The sequence below is a fragment of the Lissotriton helveticus genome, chromosome 5_1 (genome assembly GCF_964261635.1).
Source record: "Lissotriton helveticus chromosome 5_1, aLisHel1.1, whole genome shotgun sequence".
Classification (NCBI taxonomy): Eukaryota; Metazoa; Chordata; class Amphibia; order Caudata; family Salamandridae; genus Lissotriton; species Lissotriton helveticus.
Window position 1 is genome coordinate 1,693,588,569 of NC_136065.1, and position 16,195 is coordinate 1,693,604,763.

Consider the following 16,195-nt stretch of genomic DNA (forward strand, 5'->3'; position numbering starts at 1 on the left):
CATAGCCTGAATGTCCTGGACTTTCCATTATGGGGGGAAGGCATGGAACTGCACCATGTCCAGAATAGCTCCAATGAAGGGAAGCATTTTCGATTGAGAACCCCAATGATGTCAAGAGGTTTACAGTCACCTGGAGGTGGTCCGTGACTGACTGTAGTAAGCCAGCTCTGAATAGCCAGTTGTCAAGATAGGAGAATACTAGCTCCCTCACCCCCGCCGATGGGAAGCAACTACCATCATCACCTTTGTGAACACCCAAGAGGCACTGCTAAGGCCAAAAGTGAACATGACAAACTGAAAGTGCTCATCGCTCACCTTGAATTGTAGGTAGTGCCTGTGGGAGAATTGAAAATAGGCATACTGCATGTCCAGCGGCAGTATCTTATCTCCAGGATGCAGAGCAGAGAGAACCTGGGCTAGGGTGATCATTTTGAATTTGTTCTTGCACAAGGAGGTGTTGAGTGGGCAAAGATCTAGGATAAAGTGGAGGCCTCCGTCCTTTTTCAGTAGTGGAAACAGCACCGAGTTCCAACTTCCAAAGCTGGTACAATCTCTATGAATCCTTTGGCCAAAAGAGCCTGCCCTTCCTGCTATAAAAAGAACAGATGGTTCTCAGAGAAGTGGTCTGATGTAAGTCAAAAGGAATGGCAAGGTGTAGCCCTGTTGGAAAATCTTCAGGATCCATTTTTCAGATGTAAAGTGTCACCACCTCCGCAGGTTGTGGCTGATACTGCCTCCTACCGGATAGTTGTGTGCTGCTACAGTCAAACTAAAGGGAATTTGAGGCTATTGGCAGAGGAGTGAAGGATTAAGATGTGTGTTGCTTCCGATTGTCAGGCTGTTGTCTGTTGGGCCCACTGCCTGACTGCGAAAGGGCTGTGAGGCCTGTTGTGGATGTAGTGGGCCTTGACACTGTTGATATGCCAAGTCACTGGCATATCCCTAAAAAGGGATGAAGCTGAAAGGCCCAAAAGTGTGCCATGGCTCAGCTATCCTTAAAAAGTTTGGGGGCCGAGTCTGCCATTTCACCAGACAGGTGGGAGCTGTTGGAGAACCTTGGAGAAAATGGTCGACCTCATCCATGTGTGGAGGCGGAGTGCCATGCTCATTCCCCTAGTCCTGCCCAGACAATCTCTGGTGTCTAGGCCTGAATGGATGACAAATATGTCTGCTTCCCCACTATCATAAATGGTGTGATCTTACCAACCATGTCCCAACGTGTTTGGGTGCAGCCTCAAGGCTTTAGTGTTTACTAGTGGCTGCCGGTACTATGTCACAGTCTGAGGGGTGCCACATCAAGATCTGGTTGGGGCATCAGTCAAGGTCGATAGGAAGACAGCTTGGCTCGTATAACACAATGGATTGTGACCCCCTCCTCTGGTGCAGGTGGCGTTGGAGCTGGTGTCGATGTTTGCAGCGTCATCAAGGATTTCAACACCGTGCATCAAGCCGGCAAAGATGCTGATCTGGAACCCAAAGTGGAATCAAGAGGTACAGATGGCTCCGGTGGCAAACCCACAGGCAGTAACCCGACTGGAGGCTCATGTGGATATTTGGGGCCCGAAGGCACGCGAGAGGGAGTCGGAAGTGTGCATAAGATACTCTCAAAAGGGGCTTGTGCTAAGTGCTATGACAACACTAACTAGGGATGTATCGGGACCAAGAACGAAATCAGCTCCTCGACCATGAAGAAAATCTGCGATAGGAACAACTTCGGAAATGGGTGTGTGCGCTCGACTTCAGCCTGGAGAGGGGCCGGTGATGAGGCTGCCAGTGCTTCGGCGCATGAAGCTTCGCTTCACATTCTTGGACAGCTTTTGCTTTCCTCTGGGCGCAGTCATTGCGGGTCTTGGAGTTGTGTCTTGAACCCAAATACCACAGGCACATCTCATGGGGATATGTCACAGTCATAGACCTCTGTTTGTGACAGTACCTACAAGGATGAAACCCTGTCCTTTTAGGGGTGACATGTTCATTGCAAAGTGGACATTTGCAAGAAAATCCCATCGCAGAGAGAAGAAAGAAAGAGTGGAGCTCCGGCTCTGTGTTTGAAGGCGCAGAATGAACTGACATCAGCAAGCATTGGTGGTGCTTATATGTGTCTTTATGTGTCACTTCCGGAGCAGAACAGCATCATCACCAAGTCGCATGGCACCATCCGCCGGCATGCAGGAGCACTGCTTTTTGAGTTTTCCAGATCCAGCATGGCACTTGGGAACACTCACATGGTGTTGTGGTTAAAAGTATCCATCATAATTGTTTTTACTCTTGCTTCCTTTAATCTTAATTGCATTAAAAAGATAAAGAGAAAATGTATGATGTAGACAGCCATTTAATTTCTTTTGTAGACGTTTGCTAGAATCCAACAGATAAGCGGAGGCATTTCCCTCATTCAGAATGTTAATCAAGATCCCATGATGAACATCTCTCCTCACAAAAAGGATGGCAAGAATCTAACTACTGAGGAAGGCATGTCATTTTTACTTCGATTGCTGAGGCATTTGCAGTAGCCAAGAATAACTGTGAAGGTTTTTATTGTTTTCTTTTCTTTCGGTTGTGTAGCCAGTTTATATACTTACGCAAGTAATAAAGATGCAAAACCACTTCCTTGTAAAGCTAAGAGGTTTGAAGAGCTTAAAAAGATGTTACAGAGAGATAAATGCAGCAAACTTTGGTGCCCGAGTCCTCAGCTTGCATTTGGTGGCTCTGTGGCTGAAGCTACATACAACTCTTTTCTATCACAGAAGCAGTACAAAGCTTTTCCTGGACATTAAGATATTGAGAGCATTGGCAGGCAAATCTAAATGAATAAGCTACCACATTCAGATCTCTGTCAGAAGCAGTTTTCTGTTGCAGGATGGAGCTGAACAAGAAATGAGAATGGTGTTATGGGAGATGTAGTTCCGACGGAAGTCACCTCTATTTCAGTAACTGCTCAGCTTCAGTCTCAGACCCAGGCAAGCTGTAATGACAACAGGCTGCAAGAGTCCGAGTTAGGAAATGGGATGACTGACGCAGCCGACCAGGTAATGAGTAAAGGTCATGAGGTTGGTGAAAAGTTTTATTCCATGTCGGATCATTCATCGGATGAGAGCACAAATGTGAGCCGAGATTGGGTGGATTTCAGTGAGGGAAGCCCTTCACCGGAGGACTTGAGGATAAGTTTGACTTCCCCGAATGTAAGCACCGTGACAGATAAGAAGCGCAAGAAGAGAGCTCAGCAGCTCCAGGCTGGTAAAGGATGTGACTCTGTCGCCAAGCTCAAAGATAAGAGTGAAGAAAGGGTAACAGAGCCCCTGGACGCAAATGTGAATGAAACAGACAGAAATAACCCACAAGAGATAACACTGGCAACCATATATGAAACTATGATGAAACACAGGGAAGAAAGCAAAGCGGAGAATTTACGAACACAGGCTACCTGTTGCAAAGTGAAAAATGCCGTTAGGAAGGTAATTAAGAACTGCGCTGAGACGGCGGATAGGGTAACAGAAACGGAGGCTAGAATCTCCGTGTTGGAAGACGAGTTGGGTGCCCAGAAAGCAGAATTAGACTCAGTTAAGGCGCACAGGGATGACCTCAGCCATAAACTTATGGAATTGGAAAATCATAGCCGTAGGAACAATTTGCGTTTTCAGGGGGTTCCGGAGGATAAAGAGGGCCCTGATACATGGAAATTTGTGGCTGAATTGTTACAGGAGGCTTTCCCCGAATTAACAACATGGGACTGGGCAAAAGAAATTCAAAGGGCGCATCGCTTCCCGTTCACAAAGAAACAACCTCGACAGGCAGAAGAAATTCTTCCACGTGCTATTCCAGTTTGCTTTAATAACTTTTTGGCCCGGGAAGACATCTTTGTTCGAGCTCGCCCAGATAAGAAAGCCTTGGCTAAAGGCTGTAGCTTTTTTGTAAGACCTGACTTCCGTGCAGCAACTGTGTCTAAACGTTGGCACCTTCGCCAATTGATGCCGGAATTTCAGAGCAAAGGGGCTGCGGTATATCTGTAGAACCCGGCCAAGCTTAAGGTGTTGTACAAAGGGCAAACTAAATTTTTTGTTTCGGAGGTCAAGGCCAAAGAATACTTGGAAACTATTTAGTAGTATGTTAAGAGGGTAATGTTGAATGAGCTACATTTTAGGGATGAACTGTGTCTCTTACATGCTTCTACTGCTCTTTACTTTTTTTCTACCTTGTCCTTTTTAGTAGAGTGATTACTTTGTTGATGCTTGGACTTGGATCTTGCATTACCGGACGGACCCGGATGGAGGGGGGCACGGTACCCCATATTATGCTGGGACTGTTGGTCCCTGGGCCTCATGTGTGGGGCGGGGGTTCAAGGGTGGGGGGATGGGGATCTCAGGGAGGGAGTAGGAGGGGGGGAGGGGTGGTGGTGGTGGGAGGGTGAAAAGTCAGCATCAGAATGCAAACAGTTTGTGAAGACTAAGACGAAAAAGAGCCATGTTTATTTTGAAATTTTTCTAGTTTGGAGGGTGGAGGATGTATTATTTAAAGCTGTGAAGTTAAGGGCGAATTTGTATGATGGATAAGAAAATTAAAATATGCACGTTGAACATATGTGGCTTGAATAATGTTAAAAAACAACAAGTATTGGCAAAATTCGTACAAATATTGCAAATCGATATACTATGTCTGCAAGAGACTCACGTACCATGGCTAAAAAGGGATATTTTGAAGAATCTGGGTATGGAATTGGTAGTTTGCTCTAGGCAAACCGGGGTAAAAAGAGGGGTTGCCATATTGATGAAACGCGGACTAGGTATTTGTAGTAATTCCGCTGCAGATTAATGGGGCCGCTGGGCAATAGGAAAGGTAAAGATCGATCATAGTACGTTTACTTTGTGTAATATTTATGGGCCAAATTTGGACGATGCGGAATTGTTTAACTCTATCAATGTGAAATTGGCCCAATGGCCGCAACCCGTGGTACTATGCGGAGATTTGATTATAAATATTGCTGCAGACTTAAATGTTAGATCGAATCGTAGGTATATAGGAAGAAAGACATTAATGTATGGTGCCCTACGGGGCTTAATGGTAGAACAAGGCCTTTATGATGTATGGAATGTTTTATATTCTGAAGGTCCTGAATATACTTTCTTTTCTGCCCCACACTCTAAGCTTGTCCGCTTAGATTATTTTCTTATCTCCACTGTTTTGTTAACTAAAGTTAATATAGTTATACATCCGAAAGGGGTCTCTGATCACAATCCAGTGATTTTAGAATTAACTATGGAGGGGGTCCAGAGGGTTCCCCCACGGACTTGGACTTTTGATAGGAAGCTTTTGGTTGATGAGCAGTACTGTCAAGTAATGCTCAAACATATACAGGAATTCTTTGATCTAAATAAAGGCACAGCTTCCCAGGAGGTAGTATGGGATACATTTAAATCTGTTGTCCGTGGGGAAACTCTCAGCTTCTCCAAATTTAAATACAAGAAATGTATGACCAAATGTCAACATGATTTTGCAGAGGTTGTCTTGAAAGAACATAATCTAGCTGTCTATCCCAGGGTGGAGAGACAGAATTAATTCAAAAGGCTCAGCAAGATCTTACAATTATGAGGACTTCGGCTTATGCTAATATTGCAGAACAGATTGCGGAGAAATACACACAACACAGAGAAGAGGCATATGAGTATAGTGAAAACACTGGGAGATTTTTGGCAAAGAGGTTGAGGGAGAATGCCGTATATAACGACATAGAAAAAATCATAGATATGAATGGGAGGATACAAGAGTCGAAGCCAGGGATACTTCACTGCATTTCATGAATTTTATCAATCATTATATAGCGAGACGGAAGTGGGTAGGACTGGGGAGGAGGAGTCAGAATATCTTTGCCGCCTAGTGTCCAATACGTTGACAGAATACCATCGGACAATTTTATGTACACCACCGGACTGGGTTGAAGTAGAAACTGCGCTTCTGGGATTAGCACAGGGGAAAGCGATGGGCCCGATAGTATTCCTTTAGAATTTTATAGCACATTCCGGAACGCAATCCAGAAGGAATTGCTGGAAGTCTGCCAACAGGCTTTTCTTGGTCGGGCACCGGATTCATGGTCTCAGGCCACAATAGTTAACTTTAAAAAGAAAGGGAAGAATGCAACGGAATGGGCTCATAGGTATACAACCTTTACAACGAAATTTTTACCACGCACTACCATTACAACGCAGTCATTACAACGCAAACCATTACAACGCATTGCGCTGGGGGGCGCTCAAGGATAGGGAATAGGTTAATTTACTATCCAATAACCTTCCGTAGTGTCCATGGGGACTGGAGTTGGAATAGTAAATTAAACTATTCACTATCCAGCACCCCAAAGCGCTATGCGTTGTAATGGTATGCGTGGTAAAAGTATGCGTTGTAACGTCATACATCCGGGCTCATATCGGCCTATCTCATTATTGAATGCAGACAACAAGATCTACTCAAAAATTCTTGCTAATAGGCTTAATGATCTGATTCCTGGACTAGTTTCACTCCGCCAACATGGGTTTATTCAATGCAGAGACGCCACGGACCACATCCGGAGAATAATATCTATTCTGGATTGGGCTCAGAGTAGTAACTCACCCGTCGGCGTGGCCCTGTTGGATGCCGAAAAGGCATTCGACAGGGTCACGTGGCGGTTTTTATGGGCAGTTTTGGCCTGGAAGGGGTTTCCTCCTGAGTTTATAAAAGCAATACAAACGCTGTATATTCACCCAACAGCGGCAATCCGGGTAGGGGGCGAAGTTTCTAAGCAGGTTGTGATAGCAAGGGGAACAAGACAAGGGTGTCCTTGCTCCCCGCTCTTGTTTGCGCTATATATCGACCCCTTTATTACTTGATGGAGGCAGATAGCATAATTAACCCGGTTCAGATAAGAACACAATGCCATAAAGTATATGCCTACGCGTACGATATTGCCGTGGTTACTGCTAACATTGCAGAAGCGCTTCCTCGAATTATTGAGGCGGCAGATGCCTTTGGGATGTGTTCTGGGTACAAATTAAACGTTGCAAAAACCCAGGTGATTCATTCACCTGTTGGTCGGCCAGCGAATATTGTATTCGATTCAGAGGTAACATACTTAGGTATAAAGATTACATCAAACGTTGATGATATAGTCGCTAAAAATCTTGACCCGATTATCACCTCATCTAATAAAACACTGGAAAGAATCAATAATCTTCATCTCTCCCTGTTTGGCCGTAGCAACGTTATTAAAATGCTTATTTTTCCCAAATTGTTATATGTTTTTCGGGCTATCCCTTTTTTAATACCTGCAGCTTTTTTTTCTCGCATAGAGTGAATGTGTTCAAGGTTCCTTTGGAGCTATCATCGCGCTAGGCGTGCCATGAACAGATGCATTTTGCCCCGAGCCAGAGGAGGTTTGGGGGAGCCCTGATTTCCAATTATATCATTGGATCTCAATCCTACAACATATGGGGGTGTTACTGTTACCTATAGATCCAACCCCTGATTTTGTGGCTCCCTCAATTTATGAGATGCTCTTGGGGCAAGAAGCTAAGCAATGTATAAATCGTATTATTGAGCCCAGTTACTCGGCCAGCGAATATTGTATTCGATTCAGAGGTAACATACTTAGGTATAAAGATTACATCAAACGTTGATGATATAGTCGCTAAAAATCTTGACCCGATTATCACCTCATCTAATAAAACACTGGAAAGAATCAATAATCTTCATCTCTCCCTGTTTGGCCGTAGCAACGTTATTAAAATGCTTATTTTTCCCAAATTGTTATATGTTTTTCGGGCTATCCCTTTTTTAATACCTGCAGCTTTTTTTTCTCGCATAGAGTGAATGTGTTCAAGGTTCCTTTGGAGCTATCATCGCGCTAGGCGTGCCATGAACAGATGCATTTTGCCCCGAGACAGAGGAGGTTTGGGGGAGCCCTGATTTCCAATTATATCATTGGATCTCAATCCTACAACATATGGGGGTGTTACTGTTACCTATAGATCCAACCCCTGATTTTGTGGCTCCCTCAATTTATGAGATGCTCTTGGGGCAAGAAGCTAAGCAATGTATAAATCGTATTATTGAGCCCAGTTACTTCAAAAAAATTAGGTTTAAGCCGGTTTTAGCCACATATGTAATATGGAGGAAAACGAAAAAGAGGTTGGGCATTGGCCCGAATTTGAATATTTATACCCCGCTCCAGAACTGCACTCTGTTACCTGCAATTTTTATTGACTCCGTTATGAAAAGATGGCATAATTTGGGAATCTGCTCCCTAGGGGATTTATTTTTGGGGTCACAATTTATTTCTTTTGAAAGTCTACAAAGGAAATATAACCTACCTCGAGGGGACTTCTTTAAATACCTGCAGTTGCGTAGCTACTATGAGTGGAAAAAAATCAAAATGCAATTATATTACAGAAAATCGAGATCATTCAGCTACTTAAGTCTAGATGTAAAATGCGCCCCCTTTATTATTTATTTTTGAATAAGGTTAAAGATGATTTAGAATTCTATGAGTTAATATGGGTTAACAAACTCGGCACTGAAGGGGTCAATCTGACTAGAAGTATTGAAACAGCAATTAATGTATTGTTTAATGGCCCTCTGAAGAGCCAGCATTACATGGCAATCTTTGAGCTCTATTACACTCTGGGGAAACTGGCAAAATGGAATACTGGTAGGGGAACCAGCTGCAATCGTTGCGGACAGTATGCAGCTGATGCATCTCACATGTTTTTTAACTGCCTAAACTTAGCAACTTCATAAAGGAAATTCAGACCTTTATCTCGGGCAGTCTGGGTATTTCAGTACTGCTTACAGCGACAATGGTAATCTTTGGATGGCAAGGAAATGGGTTGTCGGTTGCTGAGGAGGGCTTGACATTTATATGTATGGCCATGTATCGCTTATGCATTACATCACAATGGCTAGATAGCAATCCTCCAACTTTCGTCAATTGGCAAACTAGGCTGCTCTCGACATACCGCTTGGAGATAGCGCTATATAGAACAAAGGGCATTCGAAAAAAAAGGCAAGGGAGCCAGTTATGGGAGCCGATTGCTAATTGGCTAGGATCTTAGTGTTAGCTAATATGATTATCTGTATAAATACGTGACAAGATTTTGTGATCACACTGATTTGTATGATTCAGGACTCTATATAGTAACAAAAAGAGGGTACAAAGTTCCCCGGGAAGAGTGACGGAACAGAGGAGAGTGTGTGCTAGTGAGAGGGGGGAATCCCCTAGTTGGAACTAAAACCCTCACACACCCAGCAAGCTAGGTGTCATGCTTCATCATATGGGTTCTGCTCCTCGTCAGACTGGCGCTGCAATGTCTGACGGGCTCCCGAAATCGGGGCTCTTTATCGGAGATCTTTTGTTCCGGCCATATGGTGCATGCGTGTCTATTTGAACTGGCTGCTTTGTTTTGTTATGCTCATACACCTTTTTATTTATTGCAGTCGATGTATTTAAACTGCACTTTGTGTATTCTGTGTGCTGACAAAAAATCTTAATAAATAAAAAATAAATACAAATTGAAGCAGTTTTCTGTTGCAGGATGGAGCTGAACAAGAAATGGGCAGTTTGCAGTCCTGTATTAGAAGGGCAAGGACTTGTACATGCGGATGTGAGGGAGGTTGCAAACAGGTACTTTGACATTTTGTGATTTCAGACAGCGGTAATAGTCTCAGCACTAACCTGAGAAATATGCAGCACAGTATTTTAGTATCCACTCATCCCAACAGTATCCAGTAACATAGTCTTTATTGCCAGAGAAAATGTGGATAAAGAGTTCTTGTCAATACCACTGACAACTGATAGAGGAGACAGTATCATCTTTCCTCCCGGGTTTTCTTTCTAAGGCAGAACCATGCAGCATTTCACAAATGCTCTACAGACACTTTGAGGGGATATGAATACAAATCATGGCATCATCAGGCGTGGGATGGTTGAACAAACAGGCATTCCCGGGTTGGAGGATGCTGAGAATTATGTGATGTCTGGGCCCAATACAAACCTAAAATAGATTCTCAAATCAGGTGTCATAATCTTCATACATGTGCCTAACGTTGGAACTTCAGATAAGATCAGCTTTAGTGGAACTGGCTAGCAGGCACGTTAAAATCGACCACTCTCAATAGAAAATATGCTGCTACTAAGGATAGGCAGAAATGCTGCTCACATGGCCCAACAATAAACCTCGACAGCAGGGCACCTGCTGAGGTGGCCACTGGCTGCTTCCGATGAAATGCAGCACAATGGGGCCAGATTTCAAATTCTGGACTTATAACTTTGCCTACTAACACCTGACATTTGAAATGGGAACAAGAGCATGGGCTGGACTATCGGCGATCAATACTACTGCTCTGCATTTTAGGTCTCACAACCTTAGCACACAGGGGAGAAAGCTGGTATGAACTGACCCCTGAGGCCAGTGCCCGGGGGTCTGCCAGCTGAGCGAAAACAAAATATTCATTTATACTAACAATGATACCGACCCAGAATCCTAATTAGGTGTTCTAACTTGGTGACAATCTCATTGATTTTTCCTTTAGGCTAAGCATTTGTGGACTCTAGAGCATGCCTCATTAATGGTTAGACTTCTTCAACTGCTCAGGAACACGTGCAAGTACAAGGTCTTTATTATGACTCTGGCATAACTGCTGCTTTGTTTATTGCATTTGATAACAAGCGATAGCCCGGGGATTGTTATTTATCGGCTTCAATAAATGAGGGCATTTACGAGTTTCAGCAGAACATGTGAAATGTGGTACTTATCGTAGAGTTTGTATTATTTGCCTAGCTTTTTTCACATGGTAAAATTCAGCAGGTTTGCCCTCCCGAAAATTAGTGGATTTACATCCAAAGGGTAACTCAGACCAATCTCCAGCAGCTGTGAGCTTGGCAGTTGTCTTGCAGAGGGTTCTTAGGTCTGACCAGGGATGGCAATCGGGGTGTACCAGGTGGAGGTGGCAGATCCAAGACTGAGTGGCACTACTGAAAAGGAGGCTCACAAAAACAAAAAAACTCTAGCCCCCTGATGTTTTTGTTGCCTTTTCTTTTTCCGAGAGGAGAGGAGAGGAAATCAGGCTTGGGCTCTCTCTCACCCTGTCTTTCTCACTCTCTCACTCTCTCTATCTCTATCTCTCACGCCACAACCGTGATCAAGGTAGTGGGGAGCTACCGAAACGCGTTGGTTTATGCTGTGAATATGCTGTTAATGGATTCAAGAATAAATTAAGTTTGTCTCACAAAAATTCGAGTGGCTGGAGTAGCGGCTTTTTTGGTCTTCTACGGAGACGTTGTTGGAATATATATATATATATATATATATATATATATATATATATATATATATATATATATATATATATATATATATCTCGATCTCTCTCTCTAGCTATCTCTCTAGCTCTCTCTGCCTCTCTCTCTATGTATGTATCTCTCTAGCCTATCACTCTTGCTCTAGCTCTCCCTATCTCTATTTCTCTCTCTCCATCTCTCTCAATGTCCATTTCTTTCACGCTGATTATCCTTGACTGTTTCTTACCTAAGCAGCAGAAGAAGATTTTTCCAGCGATCAGTCGCGAAGAGGTGTAGGGAACCAAGGTCTCAAAGTCGGTCTCTCCAAACTGCTCAATTTGGTGACGTAGCATTCTAAAAAAAATAGAGACAGTCTGTAGTCAGTATCACAGCTGGGATGCTCACAGGATTTTCTCTAGCCTTTCACATCAATGATAGTGGCCACAATCACAGTGTCGTGAGTGATTCAGGCCATAACCTCTACTATCTAATTGCCCAGATTAACTTTCTACAGTTTTCCAGTCTTTGCAGCACTTTAGAGCGTGTAGACTGGACTCTGGAATATCGAATACAAGAATACAGTGGCGAACTAACACCGTGGACAAAATATTGAAAGGTAAGTGCACATAGGGAAGTATAGATGTACTATTCTTTACTTCACATCTATGTACTTTGAAGATAAACACAGGAACATGCACGTAGAGTTGGGTATAGAAAATCTATACATACTTTCCTTTCGATATTTTGTCCCTCGGTATACTGTCTACGATATTAGTGGAGATTCGCGGGGCAGCATCTTAGTGGGACTGCATTGCCCAGACTGCAACAGGGCCCCAGGAGGCAACCTCTGTCATCAGCAACACCTGACACTCAAGCAGCAATATATAGTGCGTCTTTTACACCACTGCCCGGGAGATTCATGCAGCAGTATCGTAGTGGGACTGCATCGCCCAGACTGCAATAGGGCCCTGAAGGCAGTCCCTTTAATCAGCAATACCTGACACTTCAGCAGCACTGTATAGCGCGTCTTTTATCCCACTGCCCGGAAAATTCATGCAGCAGTATCGTAGTGGGACTGCGTTGCTCATATTGAGTGGGAAGTACATTCAGCTCTGAATTATGTGGCATGTAAGGGGCAGCTAGAGTAATGCCCTGAGGAATTCTTCCAGACAAAAGTGAGCCTCTGGCTAGCTGTGTCCCCAAACGGTTTCTCTTTAACCAGGGACCACAATTTGAACCAAGGTGAGGCGCTGGTTTTTGGAGCCTTGATTTTGGGAGGATCTTCAGAGTGAGAACCTCCTTAGTGCAGATATCGGCAGCCCTCCCCTGAAGCATAGTAAGTACTCAATACACACTGCAATAAATAATCATGCCACATACATTTTGTTGGAACAGTTTGCTGCAGGTTTATTTCATACTGGAAGTATGCCTAAGTGGTGGGTTAAATTACGGGCGATCCAAGGGCAGGCAGCGATGAGTGACCTGAGCTACCTGCACGCCTTATGAGCCACACCGTGGCTAACCCAAGCAGTGTTACCATTTATGTGGGGACTATCCACTTTAAATACCGTGGATCACCAGTCGATGGCTTTACTCACGCCTTTTTAGGGGTGCAGCGTTGCAAGACAAGCCCCGGGTTGCCCAGCCTTACAACCGCCCGAAGGACTAGTGGGGTGCTGACGTTTTCATCCAGGATCCTGCTGTAAAGACTTCTGGGTTTTGGTATACAGCACACTTGCTGTGCTCATTGAGAGGGTAACCTTTAGTACCAATCAGCTTCTGGATCGCCCTGTAACTCCGCTAAACCCCCGGATGTGGCCACCATCATATCCACCCCCGCCCCTTCCCCCCAACAAGACAGGCTACATTACTTCATGCAACCTGCAGTAACCAGTCCTTCTAGTCGGACCAAGTCCCTATTTACCTCTGGTGTACGCCGTACCTATCTGAGTACCCTGTGGTGTTTGCACTAATGAGGCCACGCCGTAATTAACCAAGCCCTTCTTGAGAGCTGGGGGCCCGCTCCCTGCTGGTCCTTGCTACCACTTTGTTACCAAACTGCACCAGTACATGCGGGTGACCCGGCCCTGCTGCCAGTGAGGGGGAGCGCTCCAACATGTCAAAAGTTTATTTGGAAATAACAAGTTGTCTTACGTCAGCCAATTCAGTTATTTTACCAGCTACCGATATTTACCAGCTTCCACAGCAGACTCTTCACTCCCCCGGGACGGATTTAAAACTACTGCTCTCTGTGTAACATCATTTCTGTGTGATAAAATCCATTGTGCACTGTGTGAAAAGTTGTGCATTTACATTTGGGGTTTGACTTGTTCACCCCCTACATGGCAAGTCCCAAATTTGAGGGTTCAAACTGATAACAATGTGCCACACCAGCAAGTGAATTATGGACCACATGGAGAGGGTCATAGGAATCATATTAAATGTATTGAATTAAAGCTGTGTCATGTCCTTTTGAGGACGCCTGGTGATCCTCTCCCACCTAAACCAAGACAAAGGTGGATCTAAAAATAGGGGGTGAGGCTGGAGGTCCCCTAAAGGTACTAAAAATATTCTGCTACCTTTCATGTCCTTATTACCTACAAAACCCATCAGTCTGACTGCGATCTTCAGATGCTGTGTCACCCACTCTAGCTTGTGTAGCCCCTGGTCAGATTGCTGCTATACTATACCAGATTCCTGACAATAGATGCTGATACTTTTGAATGGTGAGAACATGGAGTTAAACATATGTAGAAATGTACCTGCACCTTCTTAGATATGGGAATACCAAATGTGTTCTAGTAATTGTCAGCATGTGTGCTCCAAACCCATATTTCTCAACTGTATTGGAGCCACAGCACACTTTTTAAAATGACAAAATAAGGCAACCCACCTAGTTAAATGGAGGCGAGGCAGTTTGTTTTAGCTTAGATATAGGATCCAGTTACCCACTCTCGTATTTAAAGAGAGCACATCTTCTATAGCAATGGCCAAACGGAAAACCTATTTAAAACCCACCCTAGTTACCCAGTTTCCTGCCAATGTACCTTTCTGCCCCAAATGGGTAAGGTAACGCCTATAGCATTGCGAATCCCACCGACCTACCATCTTAATGCAATCGGGGGTGGAGGGGTAGGCTGAACGCCTAGTATTCTGCTTCATATCATGTCTTTATTGCCTGCAAACCCATCACCATCTGACTGTGATCTTTAGATGCTATTGCCATGCTGATGTCCCCACCCTAGAGAAAGTAGCCCAGTGCCAAACTTCTGCTAAAGTATACCAGAATGCAGACAAGACAGTTTAGTATTTTGTGCATCTGCCAGTAAGTACCTTGATTTGTTTTGGCTGTGTTAAAATTGTTGCTTCAGTCACACTTCAGGATTACAAGATATGTGCTAATTTTTTGCTTTCTTGACTGCTGAGTGTTCCCAGTCCATTAACAGATATTTCTTTACATTGTCCTTTTCTGACTGCAAAATGGAAAGAGATTGCAAGCACCAATCCCAGTGCTAAAATAAACAACATTTTTAGCATATTCTGTCAGGGGACAGAGCCTCAAATTCACTCTCTGTGGTGTGATCTGAACTGTAATGACTATGCGTCAATGAAGGCCTCAGCAAATCATGTGTACCCTGTTCCATCTTGTGATACACGTCCACTAACTGTGATAACTCCTATGTTCCCTATCCATGGTACTTTGTAGTAAATAAATAATGTTGTTATCAGCGGGGCCTTTGCTGGACTGTGTGAGAATATTCACATGCATGGCACTTGAACCGCACATTGGGATTGTCCCACACTATGTGCTAACCAGCTGTGACACTAGTTGCTAACATCCAGAAATTAGACCTAGTTGAATTGGTTAATCCACGGAATTAATTGTCCTCCACCAGAATCAAAGACATGGCCTGTTTTGGCTTACCTTCTAGTAGTATTGTAATTAATTACACAAAACATGTTACTCAGCATAAGACTGACAGTCTAGCGTTGTCATTGCCATCACCCGTCCTATGCCCTTTGAAATCACCATCTAACCTCCTTGTGCGAGTGGTCATTTGGCTAAAAGCCTGGTGGGTTCACCCATAGGCATTCTGGCACTGAATATCAGATGTTTATTGATACCCCATTCAATGATACTCAATTTAACGACCTCAGAAGGACGAAAGGCTGAGTGAACCCCACGGGGTTTGATCTTATGACCATGAAGTCGAACACAGGCCCCTGCAGTGGATGCTTTAGTCCACTAAGTACCAGGCCAGGCAGGTAAATGGGCCCTATCGTCTGCCAGTAAAACCTGTGTTGGTTAACAGCTCAGAGCAAAAAACCCTTGTTTTCATAATTTTATACAATATACAGGTTCCAGTCCGTATAAAGTGTGTGTCAATGTCATGACAAGGCAGATCCAACAGCCCGTTCTATGTTGGTGACTATCCCACTATGATGTGTGACGGCTCAACTTCAGATGAGCTTAGAAATATGTGAAATTAAGCAAAGGGTGTCCTTATGTAATTGCCATGTGTTCCTCATTACTTACAAGAATTTAGCATGTGCAGTTTAATCTGTGGTGCTTTGCCCCTAATCTTACTGGGCTGCTTAACTGCTAACAATGTGAGCGGTTGCTGACATTAATGAGGGAATCTAATAGTTGCAACTTGAAATTTGACGCCGCCCAACTTAATGTGCTTCGTTGTCAGTATTTTGATACTAAATTCATATCCCCCCCCTCGAAAAGATACAGCAATCCACTTTGATCATGAAAACATTAATTAGCACAAAATGTAACCATGGATATACCTCGAAATGTCTCTGAGGTGGGGCAGCTGAAGAACACAAGTCACAGGCAGTATGCACAATTAGAATGGCTCCACTCGGCCATAATGACCAGAAAGA

General features: G+C 44.0%; 1 protein-coding gene across 2 annotated transcripts in view; it reads right to left on the reverse strand.

Annotated features, from left to right (window-relative positions):
- Positions 1-16,195, reverse strand: part of REC8 (REC8 meiotic recombination protein) — a 690,516-nt gene that overhangs the window by 41,872 nt on the left and 632,449 nt on the right. For both annotated transcript variants that reach the window (XM_078644950.1, XM_078644952.1), the window contains one exon: positions 11,550-11,656. In XM_078644950.1, coding sequence (XP_078501076.1) covers positions 11,550-11,656 — 107 coding nt within the window. The remainder of the gene's footprint in view (positions 1-11,549; positions 11,657-16,195) is intronic.